This window comes from Podarcis erhardii (genome assembly GCF_964252035.2).
Source record: "Podarcis erhardii genome assembly, chromosome: 10".
NCBI classification, from domain to species: domain Eukaryota; kingdom Metazoa; phylum Chordata; class Lepidosauria; order Squamata; family Lacertidae; genus Podarcis; species Podarcis erhardii.
In genome coordinates, this window is record NC_138500.1 from 6,382,529 (window position 1) to 6,408,115 (window position 25,587).

A 25,587-nucleotide genomic window follows, 5' to 3' on the forward strand; every position below is an offset into this window, starting at 1 on the left:
TCACAGGCTGTCCCCGAAGCCAGAACAGCGAGACGGAGCGCTGCGCAGCGCTCCATCTCCATCTCGCTATTCTAGCTTCAGGGTTAGCGGCGATGAAGGCTCCCTCTGCCCTGCGTAGGCTTTGCACAAAGCTAGAACAGCTAGAGGGAGCGCTGCATAGCGCTCCCTCTGCCTATTCTGGCTTTTGGATAGCCCCACAAAGCCTCCGCAGGCTCCCCGTGCCCTGTGGAGGCTTCACGCAAAGCTATCCCAGAAGCCAGAACAGCAATAGGCTATCCCAGAAGCCTCTTGCTGTTCTGGCTTCTGGGATTCAGAATCCCCCCCCCCCGTTTCCTCCTCTCCCCCCCCCCAAACTAGGTGCGTCCTATCATCTGGCGCGACCTATAGAGCCAAAAATACGGTATATCCCACCGTTTTCCTCCCAAGGAGTACATGGGGAGAAGTTCGCATGGCGCCTTCATTATACACCTTTAGGCGCCAGGTGAAAATGTTCCTTTTTAACCAGGCCTTTGGTTGATTTCACATCCTATGCCCCTTTAAAATGTGGGTGTTTTTTGGTGGGGGGCAGGGAGAGTTACTGGGTGGTTGTTTTTATTTTGATTATATATTTTGTGGTTTTATATTTTGATTTTTGTTCCGTGAGACCTCTGGGTGTAGGGCAGTACAGTCATACCTCGGGTTAAAGACACTTCAGGTTGCGTTTTTTCAGGTTACGGACGCGCCGAAACCCGGAAGTACCGGAACGGGTTACTTCCGGGTTTCGGCAGTCCCACATGCGCAGAAGTGCTAAATTGCGCTTTGCGCCTGCACAGAAGTGCCGAATCGCAATCTGCGCGTGCGCAGACACACCGCTGCAGGTTGTGAACGCTGCGGGTTGCAAACATGCATCCCTCACGGATCACGTTCACAACCCGAGCGTCCACTGTATATAAATTCGATAAATAATAAGAATAATATATGCTTCACCCCCCCCTCCTCAGTTAATCCCCACAACGACTTTGTGAGGTAAGTTAAGACAGGGGTCAGCAAACTTTTTCAGCAGGGGGCTGGTCCACTGTCCCTCAGACCTTGTGGGGGGCCGGACTATATTTTGGGGGAAAAAATACGAACGAATTCCTATGCCCCACAAATAACCCAGAGATGCGTTTTAAATAAAAGCACACATTCTACTCATGTAAAAACACGCTGATTCTCAGACCATCTGCGGGTCGGATTGAGAAGGCGATTGGGCCGGATCCGGCCCCTGGGCCTTAGTTTGCTTAGCCACGGGTTAAGAGATACCGTATTTTTTGCACCATAACACTCACTTTTTTCCTCCTAGAAAGTAAGGGGAAATGACTGTGTGTGTTATGGAGGAAATGCCTATGGGTGGCATGCCTACGGATTTTCCTCCTCTAAAAACTACGTGCGTGTTATGGTCAGGTGCGTGTTATAGAGCGAAAAATACGAAAATACGGTATTCCTAGCTGAGCGGTGATTTGAACCCTGATCTCCCAGGTCCTAGTAGGACGCTCTTAACTACGACTCCCCACTGGCTTCCTACAGAACTTCTGCTATGGGGCAGCTGTATCAATTAAGTAGGAAAGCAAAATGTCATTTAGAATAGGATGTGAAATATTTCTCCTGCGTTTGTTTTATTCTGGATTGTTTTACAGTTTGTTTTAATGTGTTGTAAACCGCTTTGAGATCCTTTTCCCCCTTTGAAATCTAAAGCTGTCCAGAAATGAAATGAAGAAGAAATTTCGCTGAGGAGAAAAGGGCACCTATACCGTCCGTTGTGGCAACCGCAACCTAGGTTTAAGGTGCCATTTGACGATTAGCTTATATAAAGAACAATAAAGAATAATAAATCTTATTATTTATACCCTGCCCATCTGGCTGGGTTTCCCCAGCCACTCTGGGTGTTTCCAAACTGAATATTAAAAACACAATACAGTGGTGCCTCGCAAGACAAAATTAATCTGTTCCGCGAGTCTCTTCGTCTTGCGGTTTTTTCGTCTTGCGAAGCACGGCTATTAGCGGCTATTAGCGGCTTAGCGGCTATTAGCGGCTTTAAGAAAAAGGAAACAAACTCGCAAGAACTCGCAAGACATTTTCGTATTGCGAAGCAAGCCCATAGGGAAATTCGTCTTGCAAAGCACCTCAAAAAACGGAAAACTCTTTCGTCTAGCGAGTTTTTCGTCTTGCGAGGCGTTCGTCTTGCGGGGCACCACTGTACAGCATTAAACATTAAAAAGTGCCCTAGACAGGGCTGCCTTCAGATGTCTTTTAAAAGTCAGATAGTTGCTTATTGCCTTGATATCTGATGGGAGGTCACTATATCTGAGTTCCTAACACTGCTTGTTTTACTCCTCTGGGAGGGAAGAATGCATAAATTAAATTTTGTTCGGTTTCCAGAAAGGAGCTGATGCATTGCTTTGGTTTTTTGCAGTTTGTTCCTTGGAAAAAACTGTACCACAAGTATCTGAAATCCGAGGCCCAGGCCCAGCTGATTGTGAAGGCAATCCTGCAACGATACGACCTGACCCCAAAGCAGACCCACTTTCCGCTGGGGTTTTTACGGTGAGTGATGCTTCCAGGGTGGATTTGATATAAATCAAATCGATTTAAATCAATAGTCAGTAATACTCGATTTAAATCACCCTTATTATTATTTTACGGAAAGACTCATTCCTGCTGGTATACTCTTAACATTTACAACCAGATGAAGGTTCCATTTTTGGAATAATAAATTTTCAGAGCTGTTTTTACAGTTATATCAAAGAAAATTACTGATTTGGTTATACTATCAGAAATACATAGACACATAATTACGGAATTATGGTGAGGTTTAATAAGTTAACTGTTTATATTTGGACAACTTTTCTGCGGTAATTTATTGGAAGGAGAAAAATAGCTGTTTCCTTAATAACAATTTATTTAACTAAAGCAGTAACATTATAGCATATGTATCCAGGTTTGTTAACTGATGTGGTTAAACTTTTTTTTTTTAATTAAAAAAACACCCTTAGACTGAGTTTTGGCAAACATGAGAAACTTAAAACAAATCCTTATTTCCTAATGAATAGCCTATGGACTATAATGTAACCTAAATAGAAAACTATCTTTAGAAAGATTTTTCCTCCCAAAGAATTTTATTTTTAAAATCTGATTTAAATTTTAAAAATCTGATTTTTTTTTAAACGGATCCCGTTCGCATCCCGAGGTACCACTTTAGATGATAAAAAATAAATTAAAAAATAAAATTCTTACCTGCACTGATGATAGTCATTGTTTGGATGGGGGGCTTTTATCCATTTCTGCAGAAACATAATCAGTCAATCTGTAGTTGAACTGGGTTCCACACAGTCACAAAAACAAATTACCTGAAAAAGCCTCAAAAACAAAAACGCAAAATAAATAGTAAAAACAAAAGTGCCAAACTTAATCCCTTCTGGAAGTCTGTTTGACTTCCGAAATGTTTGAAAACCAAGGCGCAGCTTCTGATTGGTGCAGGCACCCCGGAAACGATAGCCGACAGCCTCATTGGACATTCATCTCCCAAAAAACAGTTCGAAAACCGGAACACTTTCTTCCGGGTTTTCGGCATTTATGAACTAAGGCGTTTGAGAACCAAGGTACCATGGTCTGTCATTTCCTGCGAAGACAGTCCTGATCTGGTGTATGAGGGGTCCACTAACACCATAATTATTTCTTTTTTTGCTTTGGTTCCACACAGATGTGTTGCTTCTGCGAAGAGCCGTCGCTGCTGGGACCCCAGAGCGATCCGCCAGTGCTTGACAAACCACGCTCTATTTCCCAAGGCCGAAGCCTGCCTTGCCAGCTGGCTGCCTGAGCTGTCGAGCCCCAACGCGGGAGTAAGCGTGGCATGCTTATTCTCTCTGCACTCTGCATATTCTGCTGCAATAAGGCTGCGATCCCACTGGACCTGGCAGTATGTGGCCGTTGAGCCCGGTGGTGCTTACGTCCGAGTAAACGTGCATTGCATTGTACCGTAGGAGAGTTGACCGTTCCCTGGCTCTCAGTCCCCTTCCCCATTTGTGTGTGTGTGTGTGTGTGTATTTACCGTATTTTTTGCTCCATAAGACTCACTTTTTCCCTCCTAAAAAGTAAGGGGAAATGTGTGTGAGTCTTATGGAGCGAATGCAGGCTGCGCAGCCATCCCAGAAGCCAGAACAGCAAGAGGGATCACTGTGCAGTGATCCCTCTTGCTGTTCTGGCTTCTGAGATTCAGAATATTTTTTTCTTGTTTTCCTTGTCCAAAAACTAGGTGCTTCTTGTGGTCTGGTGTGTCTTGTAGAGCGAAAAATATGGTAATTTGTGGCTGTCACTAAGGGGGCTTTGAGGTTATTGGAACCTCAATTAAAAGAGTGGCTTGTGGCGCACTGAGCATGCAAGGTGACTGTTGTTTAGTTGTTTAGTTGTGCCTGACTCTTCATGACCCCATGGACCAGAGCACGCCAGGCCCTCCTGTCTTCCACTGCCTCCCGCAGTTTGGTCAAACTCATGCTGGTCTCTTTGAGAACACTGTCCCACCATCTCGTCCTCTGTCGTCCCCTTCTCCTTGTGCCCTCCATCTTTCCCAACATCAGGGTCTTTTCCAGGGAGTCATCTCTTCTCATGAGGTGGCCATGTCTTGGAGCCTCAACTTCCGGATCTGTCCTTCCAGTGAGCACTCAGGGCTGATTTCCTTCAGAATGGAGAGGTTTGATCTTCTTGCAGTCCATGGGACTCTCAAGAGTCTCCTCCAGCACCATAGTTCAGAAGCATCCATTCTTCGGCGATCAGCCTTCTTTATGGTCCAGCTCTCACTTCCATACATCACTACTGGGAAAAGGTGACAGGAAGGTCTAAATCAGTGGTTCATGAATCAGGGGGTTCCCTAGAGGACACGAAGGGGGGAGAGCCATTGGTGTAAACAATTATCGTGTTGGAAAGCGGGTGTTGCTGTACTAGGTTCATCAGCCTTTCTGAATTATCATATTTTTCCATGTATAAGAAGACCCCTATTTTTTAAAACCCAAAATTAAGAAATTAAGTTGTTTAAAGCCCTAAACGGCCTCGGTCCAGTATACCTGAAGGAGCATCTCCACCCCCATCGTTCTGCCCGGATGCTGAGGTCCAGCTCCAAGGGCCTTCTGGCGGTTCCCTCACTGTGAGAACAAAGCTACAGGGAACCAGGTAGAGGGCCTTCTCGGTGGTGGCGCCTGCCCTGTGGAACACCCTCTCATCAGATGTCAAAGAGACAAACAACTAACTGACATATAGAAGACATCTGAAGGCAGCCCTGTTCATGGAAGTTTTTAATGTGTGACATTTTAATGTATTTTTAATCTTTGTTGGAAACTGCCCTCTTCTAAGCGCAAGATCAGTGTTTCTGTAACACAACCTTCTCCAATCTGCTGCCCACCAGACATTTCGGACTACGAATCCCATCATCCACGCTGACTGGGACTGATGGGAATTGTGATCTAAAACATCTGGTGGGTGCCTGGTTTTTTCATGCTGTTCAAGTGCTCAAAACGCATTACGTTAATGAACTACCATATTTTCCCTGTAGAACATGCCCCATGTATAAGATGCCCCCTGTTTTTGTGGACTCCAAAATGAGAAAATGGGGAGAAATTGTATCCGTGTATAAGACAACCCACAATTTTGAACCTAATTTTTAAATTAAAAAAACCTAGTCTTGTACACTGAAAAGCACAGTAAGTTCTGTTATCCTTTGACAGATGGTTCTCTGGTTCCATGTTGGAACTAGGCCTGGTAAATTGCATTTCTAAAGTCTAATAATAATAATAAATTATTTGTACCCTGCCCATCTAACCGGGTTGCCCCAGCCACTCTGGGCAGCTTGCAACATATCTAAAAACATAATAAAACATAAAACTTTGTGATGAACCTAATTATTATTGTTTTTTAAAATATCCTTTCCAGCCTCCGTACATTTGGGCCATATTTGCTACCATCGTGCTGATCTCTGGAGGTGTCTCTGACATCCAGGAGCTGGTGGCTTCCGTTAGGAGACCCAGCTCAAGCCTCTCGCTAGTGGACATCATGGAAGTTCTGTACTGCATGGCCACTGTGCTGTTTGCCATGCGGGATAAAAAGATTCACATCAGCAACAGGTATGTCTGCCAAGGGAGGGGCTTAAATGGGGGGCAGGACAGTCAAGGGTCCCAGCGGTGGCGAAACCCAAGTTGCATCCTTGAATGCAGATGCACGTTTTACTTGACTCCTTCTGTACCAACTATTAAACGCCAGCTGAAAACTTTTCCGTTCCACCAGGCCTTTGCAGAGGCAGTTAAGGATATAACCTTCCGCAGTAGTTAATTTGATACCTGTCTTTAACTCTTTAAAATGGTTTTATTGTATGGTTTTGAGTGTTCTGTGCAGTGAACCCCTTTGATTTTTTAAAAATGAAGCAGTGGTATGCAATATATACCGTATTTTTCGCTCTATAAGATGCACTTTTCCCCTCCTAAAAAGTAAGGGGAAATGTGTGTGCGTCTTATGGAGCGAATGCAGGCTGTGCAGCTTTCGCTGAAGCTAGGAGTCACTCTCTGTGCAGCGCCCCTTTAGCGAAGCGGGAGGAGAAACGGAGCCCCTTCCATTTCTCCTCCCGCTTTGCTGGAGATGTGCAGAGCTAAGAGGGAGAGAACATTTTTTTTTCTTGTTCTCCTCTAAAACTAGATGCATCTTATGGTCAGGTGCGTCTTATAGAACGAAAAATACGGTGTAAGTTATTTTTTAAAAAATTCAATTCATTCTCCCGCTTAGACTACTGCAATGCGCTCTACGTGGGGCTACCTTTGAAGGTGACCCGGAAGCTGCAATTAATCCAGAATGTGGCAGCCAGACTGGGGACTGGGAGCGGCCGCCGGGACCACATAACACCGGTCCTGAGAGATCTGCATTGGCTCCCAGTATGTTTCTGAGCACAATTCAAAGTGTTGGTGCTGACCTTTAAAGCCCTAAACGGCCTTGGTCCAGTATCCCTGAAGGAGCGTCTCCACTCCCATCGTCCAGCCCAGACACTGAGATCCAGCGCCGAGGGCCTTCTGGCAGTTCCCTCGCTGCAAGAATTAAGGTTACAGGTAACCAGACAGAGGGCCTTCTTGGTAGTGGTGCCCGCCCTGTGGAACACACTCCCTTCAGATGTGAAGGAAATAAGCAGCTATCCTATCTTTAAAAGACATCTGAAGGCAGCCCTGTTCAGGGAAGTTTTTAATATTTAATGCTGTACTCTTTTTAGCACTTGACTGGGAGCCACCCAGAGTGGCTGGGGAAACCCAGCCAGATGGGCGCGGAATAAATAATAAATTATTATTATTATTATTATTATTATTATTATTATTATTAATCATTTCCCAGAATTCTTTTATTACTTTACAGTTCCACCACAGGTGGCAAAAGGTGCCTTATTTTTCTTTACATTTCCAGCAGATATTTGAACTTGTCCTATACATTTTTGCTAATTTACTCGGGGTTAAATACCAGTGAGACATCATTTTCGCAACATTTTCTTTTAATGTATGACATGCTGTGAATCTCAAATCCCCCTTCCATGATTTCCCCCATGCTGACATCTGTATATTGTTACCTAGGTTTGTTTTTTCCATCCTCGCTTAATGCTGTTAGGGACCTCTTTCGATTCATACACTCCTTCTCTCTGCGTCCTTGTAGGTTTCACTACAGCATTTTCTACTGCCTCTATCTCCTGGAGAATTCTAACAACGGCACCACATTCGTTGAGCCGGAATGGGGCAGCTCCGGATACGAAAGAGGCCCTCAGTGCAGGTACTTGCTGTCTTTACGTCGAAAGGTGAAACGAACAGCGGCCGTTGCCAGCTTGCCTTGCAAGCCCTCCTGAATCTTCCAATGTTTCAGGTTCATTGGATGAGTTCTGGTGTGATGAGAGAGGGAGGAAAATTTCCTGCATCAGCTTTCTCCCTCATGGGACAGGTTGGGGCTGCCACAGATTCGGAGAACGGGGTTCATTTGATTGCCATGTTCTGTTGTTGTCATTTAGTTGTGTCTGACTCTTCGTGGCCCCCTGGACCAGAGCACGCCAGGCACTCCTGTCTTCCACTGCCTCCCGCAGTTTGGTCAAACTCATGTTCGTAGCTTTGAGAACACTGTCTGACCATCTCGTCCTCTGTCGTCCCCTTCTCCTTGTGCCCTCCATCTTTCCCAACATCAGGGTCTTTTCCAGGGAGTCTTCTCTTCTCATGAGGTGCCAAAGTCTTGGAGCCTCAGCTTCAGGATCTGTCCTTCCAGTGAGCACTCAGGGCTGATTTCCTTCAGAATGGATAGGTTTGATCTTCTTGCAGTCCATGGGACTCTCAAGAGTCTCCTCCAGCACCAGAATTGAAAAGCATAAATTCTTCAGCGATCAGCCTTCTTTATGGTCCAGCTCTCACTTCCATACATCACTACTGGGAAAACCATAGCTTGAACTATATGGACCTTTGTTGGCAAGGTGATGTGTCTGCTTTTTAAGATGCTGTCTAGGTTTGTGTTCCATGCCGTTTCATTAATCCATGTTGGTTTTGGTCCTTTTCTTCAGCAACCCTGATACACGACTCACTTGTGAACAGCAGAATATCTTAAATCACGCAGTTGCACCAGGGGAGGTTATGAAAATCATTGCTTTTGCAGGTAAGGTGGCTTAAGTCGACACAGAATCATCTTCTTCTTCTTTGGCGATCCCTCGTAGCCGAGTAAGATTGTCTTCCATGGGTACGGTCTTAACAGTGAGTCCGTAAGTGACTGTGGAGGCCAATTCTGGATCCACACGTCCTTCCACAGTGGGGACGTAGGATTCTGGGCGGGAGTTGATCACGGTGAGGGTTTGCCAAACGTAACTTCCTCTTAGCACGTTTCTCCCTTGCGTCCTGAGTTCGAGTGTCTTCAAAGCCCATGACACCTTTGGCAAAGGCTGTTCTCCAACTGGAGCGCTCGCAGGCGAGTGTTTCCCAGTTGCCGGTGTTTATACTACTTTGTGGCCTTAAGCGTACAGGCCTTAAAATGGCCGCTTGATGGCGCATGGCGCCTTTTGAACTCTCCCTACCCTCTGGTGATGGTTGTGGCATTTTCTGGTGACAATTCCTTGGTTTATTCAGGCCACGAATAAACTTACTTAGTATGTGTAGACCAGATTCATATATCATCATCATCATCATCATCATCATTATTTTATTATTATTATGCTGCCCTTCATAACATGATCTCAGGGCAGTTCACAGAATAAAAATACAAGATAAATAATTCAGACGAAAACCGCAAACCAACAGCCCCGCTTCCCACAGACACATTTAAAAGGCTGTAGAATATTAATAAGCCAAAGGCCTGGCAGAAGAGTAATGTTTATATATATTATAGAATATATATACATATATATCCTGCATTTTATAATGTATAGAACACTTTGAGTCCCTGTCAGGGAAAAAGTCAGGGTATAAATAAATACGTAATGAAAAGGATGATAATAATACATCTAAATTGACAGAGTACAGCCAGTTATTGCTTCAATTTCCGTCACTGTAACTAACCAGAACATAGCTCTTTATCTAAATAAGTCTTGTTGGACTTCCCGCTCCCATCAACCCCAGTCCACGTGGTCAGCCGTCCAGCAGCTTTCGGAGGGTTGTAGCTGCTCCAGCCACGATCTACACTACAGTTTTGGAACTGTGGAAAGAGTTTCCGTTTCCTCCTCAGGGACAGGGAAGACTTCCACCCTAATCAGGTACGCTGAGAAATGGTCCAAGCTCAGATTCCTGTACCTGGCGTTCAACAGGACCATTGCGGATCAGGCGGAGCAGAGGTTCCCCCCAAACGTGACGTGCAAGACGGTCCACTCCTTGGCCTTCAAGGAAGTCGGGAAAAAGTAAGTGGCAGCCTTCTCGTGGATGTGCTCTGGTTAAATGCAGGAACACAAGAAGCACCCTCAATGGCCCATCAGTGTCCAGCATCCTGGCCTTGCAGTCACCGACCAGATGCATGTGGGGAGGCAGCAAGGAGAGGGCCTTCTCGGTGGTGGCGCCCGCCCTGTGGAATGCCCTCCCCCCAGATGTCAAAGAGAACAACAACTACCAGACTTTTAGAAGACATCTGAAGGCAGCCCTGTTTAGGGAATCTTTTAACGTTCAGTAAGTTATTGTATTTTAGTGTTCTGTTGGAAGCTGCCCAGAGTGGCTGGGAAAACCCAGCCAGATGGGCGGAGTATAAATAATAATTATTATTATTATTATTATTAATAATAATAATAATAATAATAATAATAATAATAATCTGAGCACAGGAGCAACCCTCTCTCCTCCTCCGGTTCCTAGCAACTGGTCTTCAGAAGCGTTGCTGCCTCTGACAGTAGAGGGCAGAGCTGCTTCTTCTTTGACGATTACTCATAGCCGAGTAAGATTCTCTTCCATAAACACGATTTTAATAATAAGTCCGTAAATGACTGTGGAGGCCAATTCTGGATCCGCACACAGCAATACTGGCTAGTAAGCTTTACAGCTGTCAGATGGCAGTGGAAGCTGCTTGTGGGTAACCTTTCAGGGCTCTGGTTACTCCAGCCACTCTGGGCAGCTTCCAAAAAAATATTAAAATACCATAATACATCAAACATTAAAAGCTTCCCTAAACAGGGCTGCCTTCAGATGTCTTCTAAAAGTAGTTGTTCTTCTCTTTGACATCTGGTGGGAGGGCGTTCCACAGGGCGGGCGCCACCACCGAGAAGGCCCTCTGCCTGGTTCCCTGTAACTTGGCTTCTCGCAGGGAGGGAACCACTAGAAGGCCCTCGGAGCTGGACCTCAGTGTCCGGGCTGAACGATGGGGGCAGAAACGCTCCTTCAGATAAGAACTCTTCGCAGCAAAAGTGGCGGACAGAGGCTGTGTAAAGCGTATTTACAAGCATTTTATTCATCATCAGGACAAAGGAAAAACATGTCGGCTTCCCTTCGTGTCCGTGCAAACAGCATAAGCAAAAGCTATACACAACAGAAGTTCCCAGCAGGCTGTGCTGGAAGTAAACAGACATGTGACACATCTGTTTTAAGATGGAACGGAACATCCTAATCCTAAATGGAGGGCGTCTCCTTCGGACTTCACGGTTGTAAAGTCTCTTCCTTCTCTCTCTCTCCCTCCCTCCCGTTGCCCCGCTTCCAACCTGGTGCAGCTACAAGAAGAAGCTCAACGCTGGCTCGCTGAGCTCCTATTGTGTCAGCTTTGTCCTCCGCAACCGCGAGGGCCAGTCGTTGTACACCAGAGCCAAGACAGTGATCGAGACCCTCTCGGCGTTCTTTGCCTCCGCCGACGAATCCATCTCTACGGAACACACGCCCCTCTGGTGCAAGAACAACCAGGGGCAGATCGTTCTTGTCCAGGAAGCGGAAAAGCGAGTGAGTATTCGTGATCAGGAGAAGCTTGGCTCCTTTATCGCTCCGGGTTTGGGCAGGAAGGCATTGCAGGCCGGCAGGGGGCTTGCCGGTGTTGAAAGCACCGGAAAGCCCTAGGGGCTGCTATTGCCTCCGCCTCACACGCGAAACTCGCTGCCGCAAACGCCTTTCTCCTATTTTGGCATTTTTTGGGCCCCTCGTTAGCAAGGCTCCTCCAGGCGGTTCTCACAAAATTGAAAATGAGGAGATGTGCAACAGTCGAAGCTGAAACTCGAAAATTGCTCCATGCCCAGGCGGTCTCATGGTTTGACTGCTGTAATACGCAATGCGTGGGACCACCATCGCATCTGGTTTAGAAGCTGCAGCAAAATGCAGCTGCAAAGGGGCTTTGCTACCGAGCAAATTTCTAGGATCTGTGGCTGATATTTAAAACTAAACAACTTGGGGCCAGGATTCCTTGCAGACTGCCTCTCCTGGTACTGACCAAGCCAATGGCCCGTTCCCCCCCCCCCCATTTTTCTTAATGACTGGTTGGGTTTTGTAAGTTTACAAAGCTAAATATGAAAAAAAAGTAAGGCATAATAACAAATAGAGAAGGCAGGGACAGCCACCAGTTTTGATGGCTTTAAAAAAGAATTGGACAAATTCACGAAGGAAGATTGGATAAATTTGGGGGGGGGGCGGGAAGGGGGGTAATACAATATAATAATAATAATAATAATAATAATAATAATAATAATAATAAATTAATAATGGTAAAGGTAAAGGGTAAAGGGACCCCTGACCATTAGGTCCAGTCACGGACGACTCTGGGGTTGCGACGCTCATCTCGCTTTATTGGCCGAGGGAGCCGGCGTACAGCTTCCGGGTCATGTGGCCAGCATGACTAAGCCACTTCTGGCGAACCAGAGCAGCGCACGGAAATGCCATTTACCTTCCCGCCGGAGCGGTACCTAATTATCTACTTGCACTTTGACATGCTTTCAAACTGCTAGGTTGGCAGGAGCTGGGACCGAGCAACGGGAGCTCACCCTGTCGCAGGGATTAGAACCGCCGACCTTCTGATCGGCAAGCCCTAGGCTCTGTGGTTTAACCCACCATGCCACCCGCGTCCCTAATAATGATAATAATAATAATAATTTATTATTTATACCCCACCCATCTGGCTGGGTTTCCCCAGCCACTCTGGGCGGCTACCAACAGAACACTAAAATACAATAACCTATTAAACTACAATAAAATACAGTGGTGCCCCGCAAGACGAACGCCTCGCAAGACGGAAAACCCGCTAGACGAAAGGGTTTTCCGTTTTGGATGCGCTTCGCTAAACGAATTTCTCTATGGAGTTGCTTCGCAAGACGAAAAAATCTTGCGAGTTCCCGCGCGTTTTTTTTGCTTCCCCCCCTTTCCTAAGCCGCTAAGCCGCTTATCAGCTGTTCCGCTGATAAGTCGCTTAACAGCTGATCGCTAAAAGCCGCTAGACCGCTAATAGCACTAATCCGCTAAGCTGTCAATGGGCTTGCTTCGCCAGACGAAAAAACCGCTAGACGAAGAGAATCGCTGAACGGATTCTTTTCGTCTTGCGAGGCACCACTGTACAGTATTATATGTAACATAACATTTATGAAAAAAAAAGAAAAGAATACAGTGGTACCTTGGTTGTCAAACTTAACCCATTCCGGGAGTCTGTTTGACTCTCGTAAGCGTTTGAAAACCAAGGCACGGCTTTGGCCACAGGAGCTTCCTGCACTCAATTGGAAGCTGCAAAAGCCACGTCAGACATTCGGCTTCCAAAAAACGTTCGCAAACCGGAACACTCACTTCCAGGTTTGCGGCGTTCGGGGGCCCATTTGTTTGGGAGCCAAGCCGTTCGACAGCCAAGGTACCACTGTATTCCAGCCATGTAAATAATAACAAACAACATTACTCAAATACTCAATACTCAAATAATAAAGCAATTCATTCTGACCCACTAATAAGCAAAACCTAAACACCCCTCCTTAGTCTACAGATCATTCACATCAAACCAACAATCCCCCCCCCTTTAACCTTCCCACCACACCCAGAAGTCTAGTGTCAGGACCAGCTGTTACCATATATAATTTATATATAATTTATTACTTCTACCCCGCCCATCTGGCTGGGTTTCCCCAGAACTGCAACTAGATAATGTGTCCGAAGTTCTTTGAGCTCTTGGGGCGGCCCTTGTGCCACACTCTCACTTTGCAGCATGCTGGGAAATCTTCAGGATAATAATAATAATAATTTTATTATTTGTAGCCCGCCCATCTGGCGGGGCCTCCCCAGCCACTCTGGGCTGCTCCCAATAGAACACTAAAAACAGAATAAAACTTCAAAGATTAAAAACCTCCGTAAACAGGGCTGCTTTCAGATATCTTGTAAAAGTCAGATACAATGGTACCTCGGGTTACATACGCTACAGGTTACAGACTCCGCTAACCCAGAAATAGTACCTCGGGTTAAGAAGTTTGCTTCAGGATGAGAACAGAAATCGTGCAGCGGTGGCATGGTGGCAGCGGGAGGCCCCATTAGCTAAAGTTGTGCTTCAGGTTAAGAACAGTTTCAGGTTAAGTACGGACCTCCAGAACGAATTAAGTACATAACCAGAGGTACCACTGTAGTTGTTTCTTTCCTTGACATCTGATGGGAGGGGTGTTCCACAGGGCGGGTGCCACTACCGAGAAGGCCCTCTGCCTGGTTCCCTGTAACCTCACTTCTCGCAGGGAGGGAACCGTCAGAAGGCCCTCGGAGCTGGACCTCAAGTGGACGATGGGGTTGGAGACGCTCCTTCAGGTATACTGGACCAAGGCCATTTACAAGTCTGGGGTGGGTAGGTCAAGTGTCCTCTAGGGATGGTCCAGCCTCTCTCCTCTCCCTTTGCAGGGGTGAGGGGTGGGGAGCAAGTTCAACCTCCAGCATCTTCAAGTAGGACTGAGAAAGAAGCCTACCTCAAACCCTGGAGATCTGCTGCCAGCCAGAGCACGCAGTACTGAGCTGCATGGAGCAGTGGGTCTTACTCAGTTGCGTCTTCTTAGCCTGATCAACCCAGGCAATTCCCCCCCACCCTTGTGCCTTGTAGATCATCGTCAACGAAGCAAAGCAAATATGGGAAAATATGAAAAAGCTGGGGCCCGTCAGGGAGATGGCTTATAAGATGACTCATGATGGTAAGTGGGTGATCAGAGGTTGGGGAGAAAGGTCATGCTCCCTGCCTTGATTTCTGCCTAATAATAATAATAATAAATTTATTATTTATACCCCACCCATCTGGCTGGGTTTCCCCAGCCACTCTGGGCGGCTCCCAACAGAATATTAAAAACACGATAAAACATCAAATATTAAAAACTTCCCTGAACAGGGCTGCCTTCAGATGTCTTCAGAAAGTCAGTTGTTTTTCTCTTTGACTTCTGACAGGAGGGCGTTCCACAGGGAGGGTGCCACTACCGAAAAGGCCCTCTGTCTGGTTTCCTGTAACTTCGCTTCTCACAGGGAGGGAACCGCCAGAAGGCCCTCAGAGCTGGATCTCAGCTTTTGGGTGCTTGTAGAAATCCCAAATTGGTGTTGATGAGCCATGGTTTTGCTGATATAGCTGTAGACACCTATAGGCTTAAAAAAAACCCAAGGATGATGTTATACAGTGGTGCCTCGCAAGACGAAAAGAATCCGTTCCGCGATTCTCTTCGCCTAGCGGTTTTTTCGTCTTGCGAAACAAGCCCATTGACGGCTTAGCGGCTTAGCGCTATTAGCAGTTTAGCGGCTTTTAGCGGCTTATCAGCTTAGCGGATAAGTGGCTTAGCGGCTTAGAAAAAGGGGGGGAAGGGAAAAAAAGTCGGAAAAACTCGCAAGACATTTCGTCTTGCGAAGCAAGCCCATAGGGAAATTCGTTTTGCGAAGCGCCTCCAAAACGGAAAACCCTTTCGTCTAGCGGGTTTTTCGTCTTGCGAGGCATTCGTTTTGCGGGGCACCACTGTATTGCACTCCGAATTAATATTTTTTGACGAATGTTGTGTCCTCCTTTCTAGGCTACTTGAAACTCTGGCAGCTCCAAAAGCCTTCTCTTTCTCACTACGATGCAATCTTCGTTGATGAGGCCCAAGACTGCACCCCTGGTGAGTAATATTTTGGGTTGCACTGAAAAGAGTTTGACCTTTTCCAAGCCCCGCTCTCATAAACAGGGTGAAGGTGTTCTCTTCCTTTAAAATCGGCGTAGGCAGATTTGTCACGGCGAACACTTGGCTAAAAGGGCAGGAGGGATCTGTCGTTTTGCAGCAAAAGACTTTGCTTCCAGACTATTTATTATTATTTTCATTTCTATACCGCTTTATATATTTTTTTAAAAAATCTCAGAGCAGTTTACAGAATATTAAAATGTCAAAAAAAATCAATAAAACCATCTGAAGAAAGTCCAATATAGACTATACAGTGAAAGCAACATAATTAACAGAAAACTAAAATATTATCGCAAAGATTTCAAAACAAAACATTACAAAGGAGGTCAGCTACTGAATACATATTTAACACAAAAAAACAAATCTTAAACACTAAACAATAAGCATCGGAGACCCAGGGTGCATATTTTGATTTAATCATGCGATACGATAATCTTCATTGTCATTGTCCCATATAGAACAACGAAATTGAAAATCTACCGGTACATCAGACATTCAGAAACTAACAAGCCTGCTATCCCAGATATCCCAGCCTTGTTAGCCCCCTAAAAACTCTGATACCCCATTTTTAAATACAATATACTCCCATAGAGACTCCTTACACTGTGTTTAAAACCAAAATCACATTTGGATAGAAACTGTTTCTCAGACGGCTAGTCCTAGTCTTTAGAACCCTGGACCTTCTTCCAGAAGGCAGAAGCTGAATGAGATCCTTTTTGGGGTGCGAACTATCCTGTGCTATCTCTGCAGCTTTCTTATGGCACCTGGAAGCACAGATTTGATCCAAGGTGGGAAGAGTGCACCCAATTATTCTCTCCGCAGTCTTTCCAACCCTGGACAGCATTGTTTTTCCCCTGGCCGTGCAGTTCCCAAACCACACACACAGACCATAAGTTAATACACTCTCAACAGTAGAATGGTGAAAATGCCATCAACAGGTCCTTTGAGAGATTGTTTTTCTGGAGGACTCTCAGAAAATACAACCTCTGCTATGTTTCAGATATTAATGGTGGTTGACGTTTAGAAAGATAGAATGCGGAAGCGATGAGTTTTTAGGTGTGGCATTGAGGATGTTGCTGGGCGGCTTCCAACAAAAGAGTAAAAATACATTAAAACATTGCATTAAAAACTTCCCTAAACAGGGCTGCCTTCAGTTCATTGAAGGCGCCTCTGCCCGTCTGAAAAATTCACCACGACCTGCATAAACTTATGTTTTTCAGTGTACGGTTGAGAAGTTTTGCTTTTCTTTCTAAATACCCCATTCCTCTTCCTGCAGCTATCATGGACATTGTGCTCTCCCAGTCGTGTGGGGCCATCTTGGTAGGAGACCCTCACCAGCAGATCTACTCCTTCCGCGGTGCAGTCAATGCGCTGGCCGAAGTGTCTCACACCCACATGTTCTACCTCACAAAGGTGAGCCTCTGCAAACCTTCGCTTGGGCCCGGGTCCTTCATTCCGCATTCCCATTGGGGCAACCCACATTCCAGTGGCGGGCAGTTCCAGAGGCAAAACTCGGCAGGGCGACAAATGCAAATTAGGGGGCGTCTTATACGCGGGGACAGGGACGTGGATGGCGCTGTGGGTTAAAACCACAGAGCCTAGGACTTGCCAATCCGAAGGTCGGCGGTTCAAATCCCTGCGACGGGGTGAGCTCCCGTTGCTCGGTCTCTGCTCCTGCCAACCTAGCAGTTCAAAGCGCAAGTAGATAAATAGGTACCGCTCCGGCGGGAAGGTAAACGGCGTTTCTGTGCGCTGCTCTGGTTCACCAGAAGCGGCTTAAGTCATGCTGGCCACATGACCCAGAAGCTGTACGCCGGCTCCCTCGGCCAGTAAAGCGAGATGAGCGCCGCAACCCCAGAGCCGGTCATGACTGGACCTAATGGTCAGGGGTCCCTTTACCTATACGTGGGGACATTTCCCCCCATTTTCTTAAATCTGAGTCCCCCAAAGTAGCAGGGGGCGTCTTATTTTTTTTTATAATAATTTTTTATTAATTTTCCAATTTTAAGACAAAAAAACAACAACATACAAACATCAACAAATACAAACAAACACACAAATATAATTTCTTAACCTCATTTTCATAAACCTCCTTTCTCAGACTTCCCCATACCTCACCCTTTTTTGCATCCTTATTTTACAGTTTTTCAGCAACCCTTTTTGCCAATTAAATTTAAACTTATTATCTTTCTCAATTTCACCTTAAATCATCAAACAGTTTCAGCTGTAATTCTGCATCTTCCTTCCCCTTGACATTTTAGCACTCCTCAATTTTATAACAGTTCTTAAGATATACTTTAAACTTCTTCCAGTCTTCCTCCACCGTCTCTTTCTCTTGGTCACGGATTCTGCCAGTCATTTCTGCTAATCCCATAAAGTCAATCACTTTCGTCTGCCATTCTTCCAGTGTGGGTAGTTCTTGTGTCTTCCAATACTTTGCTAGAAGAATCCTTGCTGCTGTAGTGGCGTACATAAAAAAGGTCTTGTCCTTCCTTGACACCAATTGACCGACCATGCCCAAGAGAAATGCCTCTGGTTTCTTGTGAAAGGTACATTTAAGTACCTTCTTAATTTCATTATAGATCATTTCCCAAAAGGCTTTAATCTTTGGGCAGGTCCACCAAAGGTGAAAGAAGGTACCTTCAGTCTCATTACATTTCCAACATTTATTATTGGGCAGATGATAAATCTTCGCAAGCTTGACTGGGGTCATGTACCACCTGTAAATCATTTTCATAATATTTTCTCTTAGGGCATTACATGCCGTAAACTTAATACCGGTGGTCCATAACTGTTCCCAGTCAGCAAACATAATGTCATGACCTATGTCCTGTGCCCATTTAATCATAGCTGACTTGACTGTCTCATCTATTGTATTCCACCTCAGCAACAGATTATACATTCTTGATAAATTCTTAGTATTGGGTTCTAACAATTCTGTTTCTAATTTCGATTTCTCCACCTGGAAGCCAATTTTCCTGTCTTGTTTGAAAGTCTCCATTATTTGGTAATAATGGAGCCAGTCTCGTACCTTGGACTTTATTTTCTCAAAACTCTGTAATTTGAATTTGCCACTTTCTTGTTCTAAAATTTCAAAGTATTTTGGCCATTTAGATTCCATATTAAGTTTCTTCACCTCCTTAGCCTCCATTGGTGATAACCACCTAGGAGTTTTATTTTCCAACAAATCCTTATATCGAATCCAAACATTGTATAATGCTTTCCTAACAATATGGTTTTTGAAACCCTTGTGGACTTTAACCTTGTCATACCATATATATGCATGCCAACCAAACCTATTGTCAAATCCTTCCAAGTCCAGAATGTCTGCATTCTCAAGAAGTAGCCAATCTTTCAACCAGCAGAAAGCTGCCGATTCATAGTACAGTCTTAAGTCCGGCAGGGCAAACCCCCCTCTTTCTTTTGCATCAGTGAGTATCTTAAATTTTATTCTGGGCTTTTTGCCCTGCCAGACAAATTTAGATATATCTTTCTGCCACTTCTTGAAACAGTCTAGTTTATCCACAATTTGTAATGTCTGAAACAAAAATAACATTCTAGGCAATACATTCATTTTGATCACTACGATTCGGCCTAACAAGGAAAGCTTCAAGTTCGACCATATTTCTAGATCTTTCTTTACCTCTGTCCAGCATTTGTCATAATTGTCTTTAAATAAATTCACATTTTTAGATGTCATGTTAATCCCCAAATATTTTACTTTCTTTGCCACCATTAACCCAGTTTCATTTTGAAATCTCTCTCTTTCAACATTTGTTAAACTTTTTTCCAAAACTTTAGTTTTTTGTTTGTTCAACTTAAATCCTGCCACCTGACCAAAGACTTGAATTAACTCTAAAACTCTTTTTGTACTAGTGTCTGGCTCTTGTAAAGTCAATACTAAGTCATCTGCAAATGCCTTCAATTTATAATGTTTGGCTCTGACCTGAACTCCTTTTACCAGCTGGTCCCCCCTGATCATATTCAACAAAACCTCCAGGACTGATATGAAGAGTAGTGGGGATATTGGGCACCCCTGCAGTGTCCCTTTTTCTATAGAAAGTTCATCAGTAACCACATTATTTACAATTAACTTTGCCTTTTGTTCAGAGTATATTGCACCTATACCATTTTCAAACCTTTGGCCTACCCCCATCCCATGGAGATTCTTCTTCATGAAGTTCCAAGAAATATTATCAAAGGCTTTCTCCGCGTCCACAAAAATTAAAACTGCCTTTGTATTGATATTTACTGTCAACAGTTCCATAATGTCAATTATATTCCTTACATTGTCTGATAAATGTCTTCCTGGGAGAAAGCCTGCCTGGTCCTTATGAATCTCCTCCACCAACACCCTCTTCAGTCTTTTTGCTAAAATGTCAGCAAATATTTTGTAATCCACATTAAGTAATGATATAGGGCGGTAGTTCTTGATCTGATTTTTTTCAGTTTCAGTCTTTGGTATAAGTGTAATAAAAGCTTCTTTCCACGATTCAGGTGCCTTTTTCCCCTCTAATATTTCATTGCAAACCTCCTTAAGCGGCTGTATTAACCATTCCTTCAATGCTTTGTAGTATCTGGAGGTTAGTCCATCTGGTCCTGGAGATTTCCCTAGTTGCATGTTTTGAATGGCACCCTCTATTTCTTGATCTGTTATTTTCTCATTTAAAACCAACATACTTTGTTGCGAAATTTTTTGTAATCCATATTTCTTAAGAAAATCTTCTATTTCTCCTTCGTTTTCCGGCCCTTGTGCATATAATCTTCTAAATAGCTCTGAAAACAGTTGCTGATCTCATTTGGTTTAAAAATGTTCTTTCCGTCCACCTCCAAACTAGTGACTGTGTTCAATTTCTGTCTCTTCTTCAATTGCCATGCTAGAAGTAAAGTGAGATGAGCGCCGCAACCCCAGAGCCGGTCATGACTGGACCTAATGGTCAGGGGTCCCTTTACCTATACGTGGGGACATTTCCCCCCATTTTCTAAAATCTGAGTCCCCCAAAGTAGCAGGGGGCGTCTTATAGACGGAAAAATACGCTACGACTACCTCTAGTAGTTAGGAGCTTGGAAGTCCAAAACCAGATAGGAGAACGGCGGCCCAGTTTCCTGAGCATCTTTTCCAGTCCCCCCTCTGCTTGCTTGCTTCTGCAGAGTTTTCGGTTTGGTTCCGAAATAGCTTACGTCGCCGCTACTCTCCTGGACGTTCTCAAGAAAGTTCGAAAGCAGACGTTGGTCGGCAGCAGCCAGGAAGGTGAGACATTCAGCTCAGCCGTATTCCTTTTTTAATTTTTTTAAGGAAGCACCAGGGTGGATTTGATTTAAATCAAATCGATTTAAATCATTAGTCAGTAAGACTTGATTTAAATCATTTTTTTTTACAGATAGACATTCCTGCTGGTATAATCTTAATATTTACAACCAAGTGAAGAAGGTTTCGTTTTTGGAATAATAAATTTCCAGAGTAGTTTTTACACTTATATCAGAAATTAGTGATTTGGTTATACTATTAGAAATACATAGACAGATAATTGTGAAATTATTGTGAGGTTTAATGAGTTAACCGTTCATATTTGGACAACTTTTCCACTGTACTTGATTGGAAGGAGAAAAATAATCATTTCCTTAATAATAATTTAAACAATTTATTAAACTAAAACAATAACATTGGGGCATATGTATCCATGATTGTTAACAGATGTGGTTAATTTTTTTTATTAAAAAAAACATACTGAATTTCAACACACATGAAAAACTTAAAACAAATCCTTGCTTCCTGATAAATAGCCTTTGGACTATAATGTAACTTAAATATCCACCCTGGGAAGCACTGATCCTCTCAGCTCGGTCTACGACAGATACTTTGCTTCGCTTTTTGGCAGGTAATATCACCGGGACTGATGTGACGGGGAAAGTAACTCGCTTGTCTCGGTGCAACCAAACCGTCTTTGAGGATGCTGTGAAACTTACGAATGGAGAACCACCGGATAAAATACACATCCTTGGGGTATGGAACTAGCTATACACAGTGTTGGGTGGTGGGGAGGAGGAGGTAAAAGTTATGGGATTTAGCTTGGAGCCCTGGATTTCAGGGGTGAGTGCAGACATCACATTTTTAATGGGCCAGGGCTGTTCTTGAACCGCCCACTCAACATTCAGTGCAAATGGGGTCTAGAGGTCTTGTTGTTGTTTAGTTGTTTAGTCGCGTCCGCCTCTTCATGACCCCCTGGACCAGAGCACACCAGGCACTCCTGTCTTCCACTGCCTCCCGCAGTTTGGTCAAACTCATGCTGGTAGCTTCGAGAACACTGTCCCACCATCTCATCCTCTGTTGTCCCCTTCTCCTTGTGCCCTCCATCTTTCCCAGCATCAGGGTCTTTTCCAGGGAGTGTTCTCTTCTCATGAGGTGGCCAAAGTCTTGGAGCCTCAGCTTCAGGATCTGTCCTTCCAGTGAGCACTCAGGGCTGATTTCCTTCAGAATGGATCGGTTTGATCTTCTTGCAGTCCATGGGACTCTCAAGAGTCTCCTCCAGCACCAGAATTCAAAAGCATCCATTCTTCGGCGATCAGCCTTCTTTATGGTCCAGCTCTCACTTCCATACATCACTACTGGGAAAACCATAGCTTGAACTATACGGACCTTTGTTGGCAGGGTCCCTCCCAGTCCAACGTCCTGTCCGCTCCCAGAGTCTGTGCAATTCACCCTCCTTTTATTTTTTGTTAGGGGCTTAAAGCCTTTGGCCTCGAGAAGATCCATGACATATGGAAGCTCCTCCATCCCGAATGTAAGTACTTTGGCTAGTGTAAACACTCCTGGGGCTTCGTTTCTGGCTAGTGTAAACACTCCTGGGGCTTTGTCTCTGCCTCAACTGGGGAAAGCTGGGCCGTTAGAGCATTTTCTGCTCATAATGGTGGACTCGGCTGGTGAGTGCCAACAGGACTGTGGCCAAAATGGGGCCATTGGGAAATGAGAGGGAAGTACAGCCGTACCTTGGTTGTCGAACGTCCTGGAACTTGTACGTTTTGGCTCCCGAAAGCCACGAACCCGGAAGTGATTGTTCCGGTTTGCGAACGTTTTTTTGGAACCTGAATGTCCGATGGGGCTTCCGATTGGCTGCAGGAACTTCATGCAGCCAATCAGAAGACGAGATTTGGTTTTCAAACGTTTTGGAAGTCAAACGGATTTCCAGAATGGATTCCGTTCGACTTCCAAGGTCCGACTGTATTGTGTTTGTGGGAGAGCCCCAGGGTCTGCAGAAGCCCCGGAATCCAATCAAATAAAAAACTACAATAACCCCAATGAAGACTGTTTGGCGATTGCAGAAAGCTGTTGAGGAGAGAGAATGGAAAAGTAAAGGGGTTTGGGAATGGAGTGGAAGGAAGTAGACACAGCATGCTGACTGTCGAACACTGAACGGAAGCGTCTCAAACCGTAGCATTTTGTTACAAGCCCCGCTTGCGCCACCTAATTCAAATCACACATAACGCAAAGCCATGGTTTATTAAACAATAGCTTAGTGTTATGTGTGAACCCTGCTTGACTGTGGTTTGTTTCCTCTCAACAAACCGTTATACGAAGCTGCGGCTTGCGGGCTCGCAAACTTCGGCTTGCTTTAACAATGGCTTGGTGTTACGTGTGAACTCGACACCCTTAGCCAGGGCTCGCTTGATGACTCTACCCAGACGCTCACCCGCTGCTGGAAAACAAACCAAACTTTGAAGGAGCAAGCCGCTTGTTGGATCACCTGTGGGACAACTTACGATTAATGCATGGTTGTTAAACAAACCATGGCTTGCCATCATGCGCGAACCAGGCCACTGGGTCAGGAAACTCCTGATAAGGAGGTCCAGAATCTAATGATAATCCAGACAAGATGGGGAATTTTACTGTGATGGGCCTAGGTTCAGAGGCGAGACGGGAGCAGATCCAGGACTGAGCGATGTGTGGACTGGGATCCGTGCAGATGGGCCGAGCGAAAGGTGCAAGGCATGATGAATGGATTTGCTAGTTCAGGCAGAAGAACTCGCTAGCAGAGTTGATCGGTTGATTTACGTGTGAACTGCCCACCAATAGCCTCTTCCTACATCAAGGCAACTGGGAGGGAACTCCCTGTTTTCCTTGGCAGCCTTGCCTTCTCTCCATCATTTTGTGCCTGCTTGTGTGTTCCCAGTGAAACTGGAGGTGATGGACCCCTTTATCAAAAAGTGGGTCGATAAGGGCTTTGCAGGCCTCAAGGACTACGCAGCAAAGTCCGAAGATAAGCAACTGGAGATGAAGATTGCCATTGTGGAGAAATACAAAGACCGGATCCCGGAGCTGGTGGAAAGAATAGAACAGTGTCATGTGCCCATTCCGGAGATTGCAGGTAATAATAATAATAATAATTTTTTATTTATACCCCGCCCTCCCCAGCCAAGGCCGGGCTCAGAGCGGCTTACAAGCAATAATAAAAAGAAGATGAATGATTACAAACTTAAAAACAAAAATAAAATGCAACATTAAAATAATGGAACATTAAAATATTAAAATGTAGCCTCATCGCAGGAGGAGAAGGAAAAGAAGGGGAAAAAAAGAGAGAGAGAGAGAGAGAGAGAGAGGGAGGGAGGGAATCAAATTGGCTCCAAGCCAAAGGCCAGGCGGAACAACTCTGTCTTACAGGCCCTGCGGAAAGAAATCAGATCCTGCAGGGCCCTGGTCTCATGAGGCAGAGCCTTCCACCAGGCTGGAGCCAGAGTTGAAAAGGCCCTGGCTCTGGTCGAAGCCAATCTAACTTCCTTAGGGCCCGGGACCACTAGGGTGTTGTTATTTAAGTGGAGTGCAAGGCAACATTTTTGCTTTCGAGGCCAGAAGAGGAAATAAAACTTGACATGTTTTCTCTTTTTTTTAAAAAAATAATATTTATTAAGAGTTTAAAGATTACAAAAAGAAAAAGAATTAAACATGACAATATAATAAAATACAAAAACAAAAACAAAAACACTACATGAAACATTGAATTAACAAAACAAAACAAAAACAATTAAAAACACTTCCAATATTTTCAATCTTAACTTTCATTCACTTGTTTCATTGACTTCCTCACGCCTCCCTTTTTGTATTCCACTTCAATTAACTGTTTCAGCAATTCCTTTCCATCTTCATCTGTTTTCTGTCCTGTAATTAATCTTAACATATTCTAACCTTATTTTTTCCCTTTAATACATTAACAATCTATCTGTACCTAGTTCCTTATAACATTTCTGCCAAAGCCATATAACTTCATTCCACCATTTTTCTATAGCTCATTAATTTTACAATATTTCTGTAAATAATCTTTAAATTTTTTTCAATCTACTTCCACCAACTCTTCTCCCTGGTCTCGGATTCTGCCAGTCATTTCCGCCAATTCCATTGACATGTTTTCTCAAGGACTGATTACTATTACAGTGGTACCTCAGGTTAAGTACTTAATTCGTTCCAGAGGTCCGTACTTAACCTGAAACTGTTCTTAACTTGAAGCACCACTTTAGCTAATGGGGCCTCCCGCTGCCGCCGCCATGTGATTTCTGTTCTTATCCTGAAGCAAAGTTCTTAACTTGAAGCACTATTTCTGGGTTAGCGGAGTGTATAACCTGAAGCGTATGTAACCTGAAGCGTATGTAATCCGAGGTACCACTGTAGCTTAAATAATGATAATAATAATAATTTATTATTTATCCCCTGCCCATTTGGCTGAGTTTCCCTAGCCACTCTGGGCGGCTTCCAACAAAACGCTAAAATACAATAACCTATTAAACATTAAAAGCTTCCCTAAACAGGGCTGCCTTCAGGTGTCTACTAAAAGTCAGATAGTTGTTGTTCTCTTTGACATCTGGTGGGAGGGCATTCCACAAGGCGGGTGCCACCACCAAGAAGGCCCTCTGCCTGGTTCCCTGTAACTTGGCTTCTCACAGGGAGGGACCCGCCAGAAGGCCCTCAGAGCTGGACCTCCGTGTCCAGGCTGGACGATGGGGGTGGAGAT

The 25,587-nt window shown here is 44.7% G+C and overlaps 1 protein-coding gene across 1 annotated transcript in view; it reads left to right on the plus strand.

Annotated features, from left to right (window-relative positions):
• The window catches only part of FBH1 (F-box DNA helicase 1), a 44,104-nt gene that overhangs the window by 4,528 nt on the left and 13,989 nt on the right, over nucleotides 1–25,587 (plus strand). The window contains exons 4-17 of the mRNA XM_081879700.1: nucleotides 2,432–2,562; nucleotides 3,719–3,857; nucleotides 5,938–6,128; nucleotides 7,687–7,800; nucleotides 8,570–8,661; nucleotides 9,721–9,889; nucleotides 11,180–11,402; nucleotides 14,500–14,587; nucleotides 15,443–15,529; nucleotides 16,866–17,002; nucleotides 20,741–20,840; nucleotides 21,469–21,593; nucleotides 22,311–22,371; nucleotides 23,758–23,952. Of these exons, the coding sequence (XP_081735826.1) occupies nucleotides 2,432–2,562; nucleotides 3,719–3,857; nucleotides 5,938–6,128; nucleotides 7,687–7,800; nucleotides 8,570–8,661; nucleotides 9,721–9,889; nucleotides 11,180–11,402; nucleotides 14,500–14,587; nucleotides 15,443–15,529; nucleotides 16,866–17,002; nucleotides 20,741–20,840; nucleotides 21,469–21,593; nucleotides 22,311–22,371; nucleotides 23,758–23,952 (1,852 nt within the window). The remainder of the gene's footprint in view (nucleotides 1–2,431; nucleotides 2,563–3,718; nucleotides 3,858–5,937; nucleotides 6,129–7,686; nucleotides 7,801–8,569; nucleotides 8,662–9,720; nucleotides 9,890–11,179; nucleotides 11,403–14,499; nucleotides 14,588–15,442; nucleotides 15,530–16,865; nucleotides 17,003–20,740; nucleotides 20,841–21,468; nucleotides 21,594–22,310; nucleotides 22,372–23,757; nucleotides 23,953–25,587) is intronic.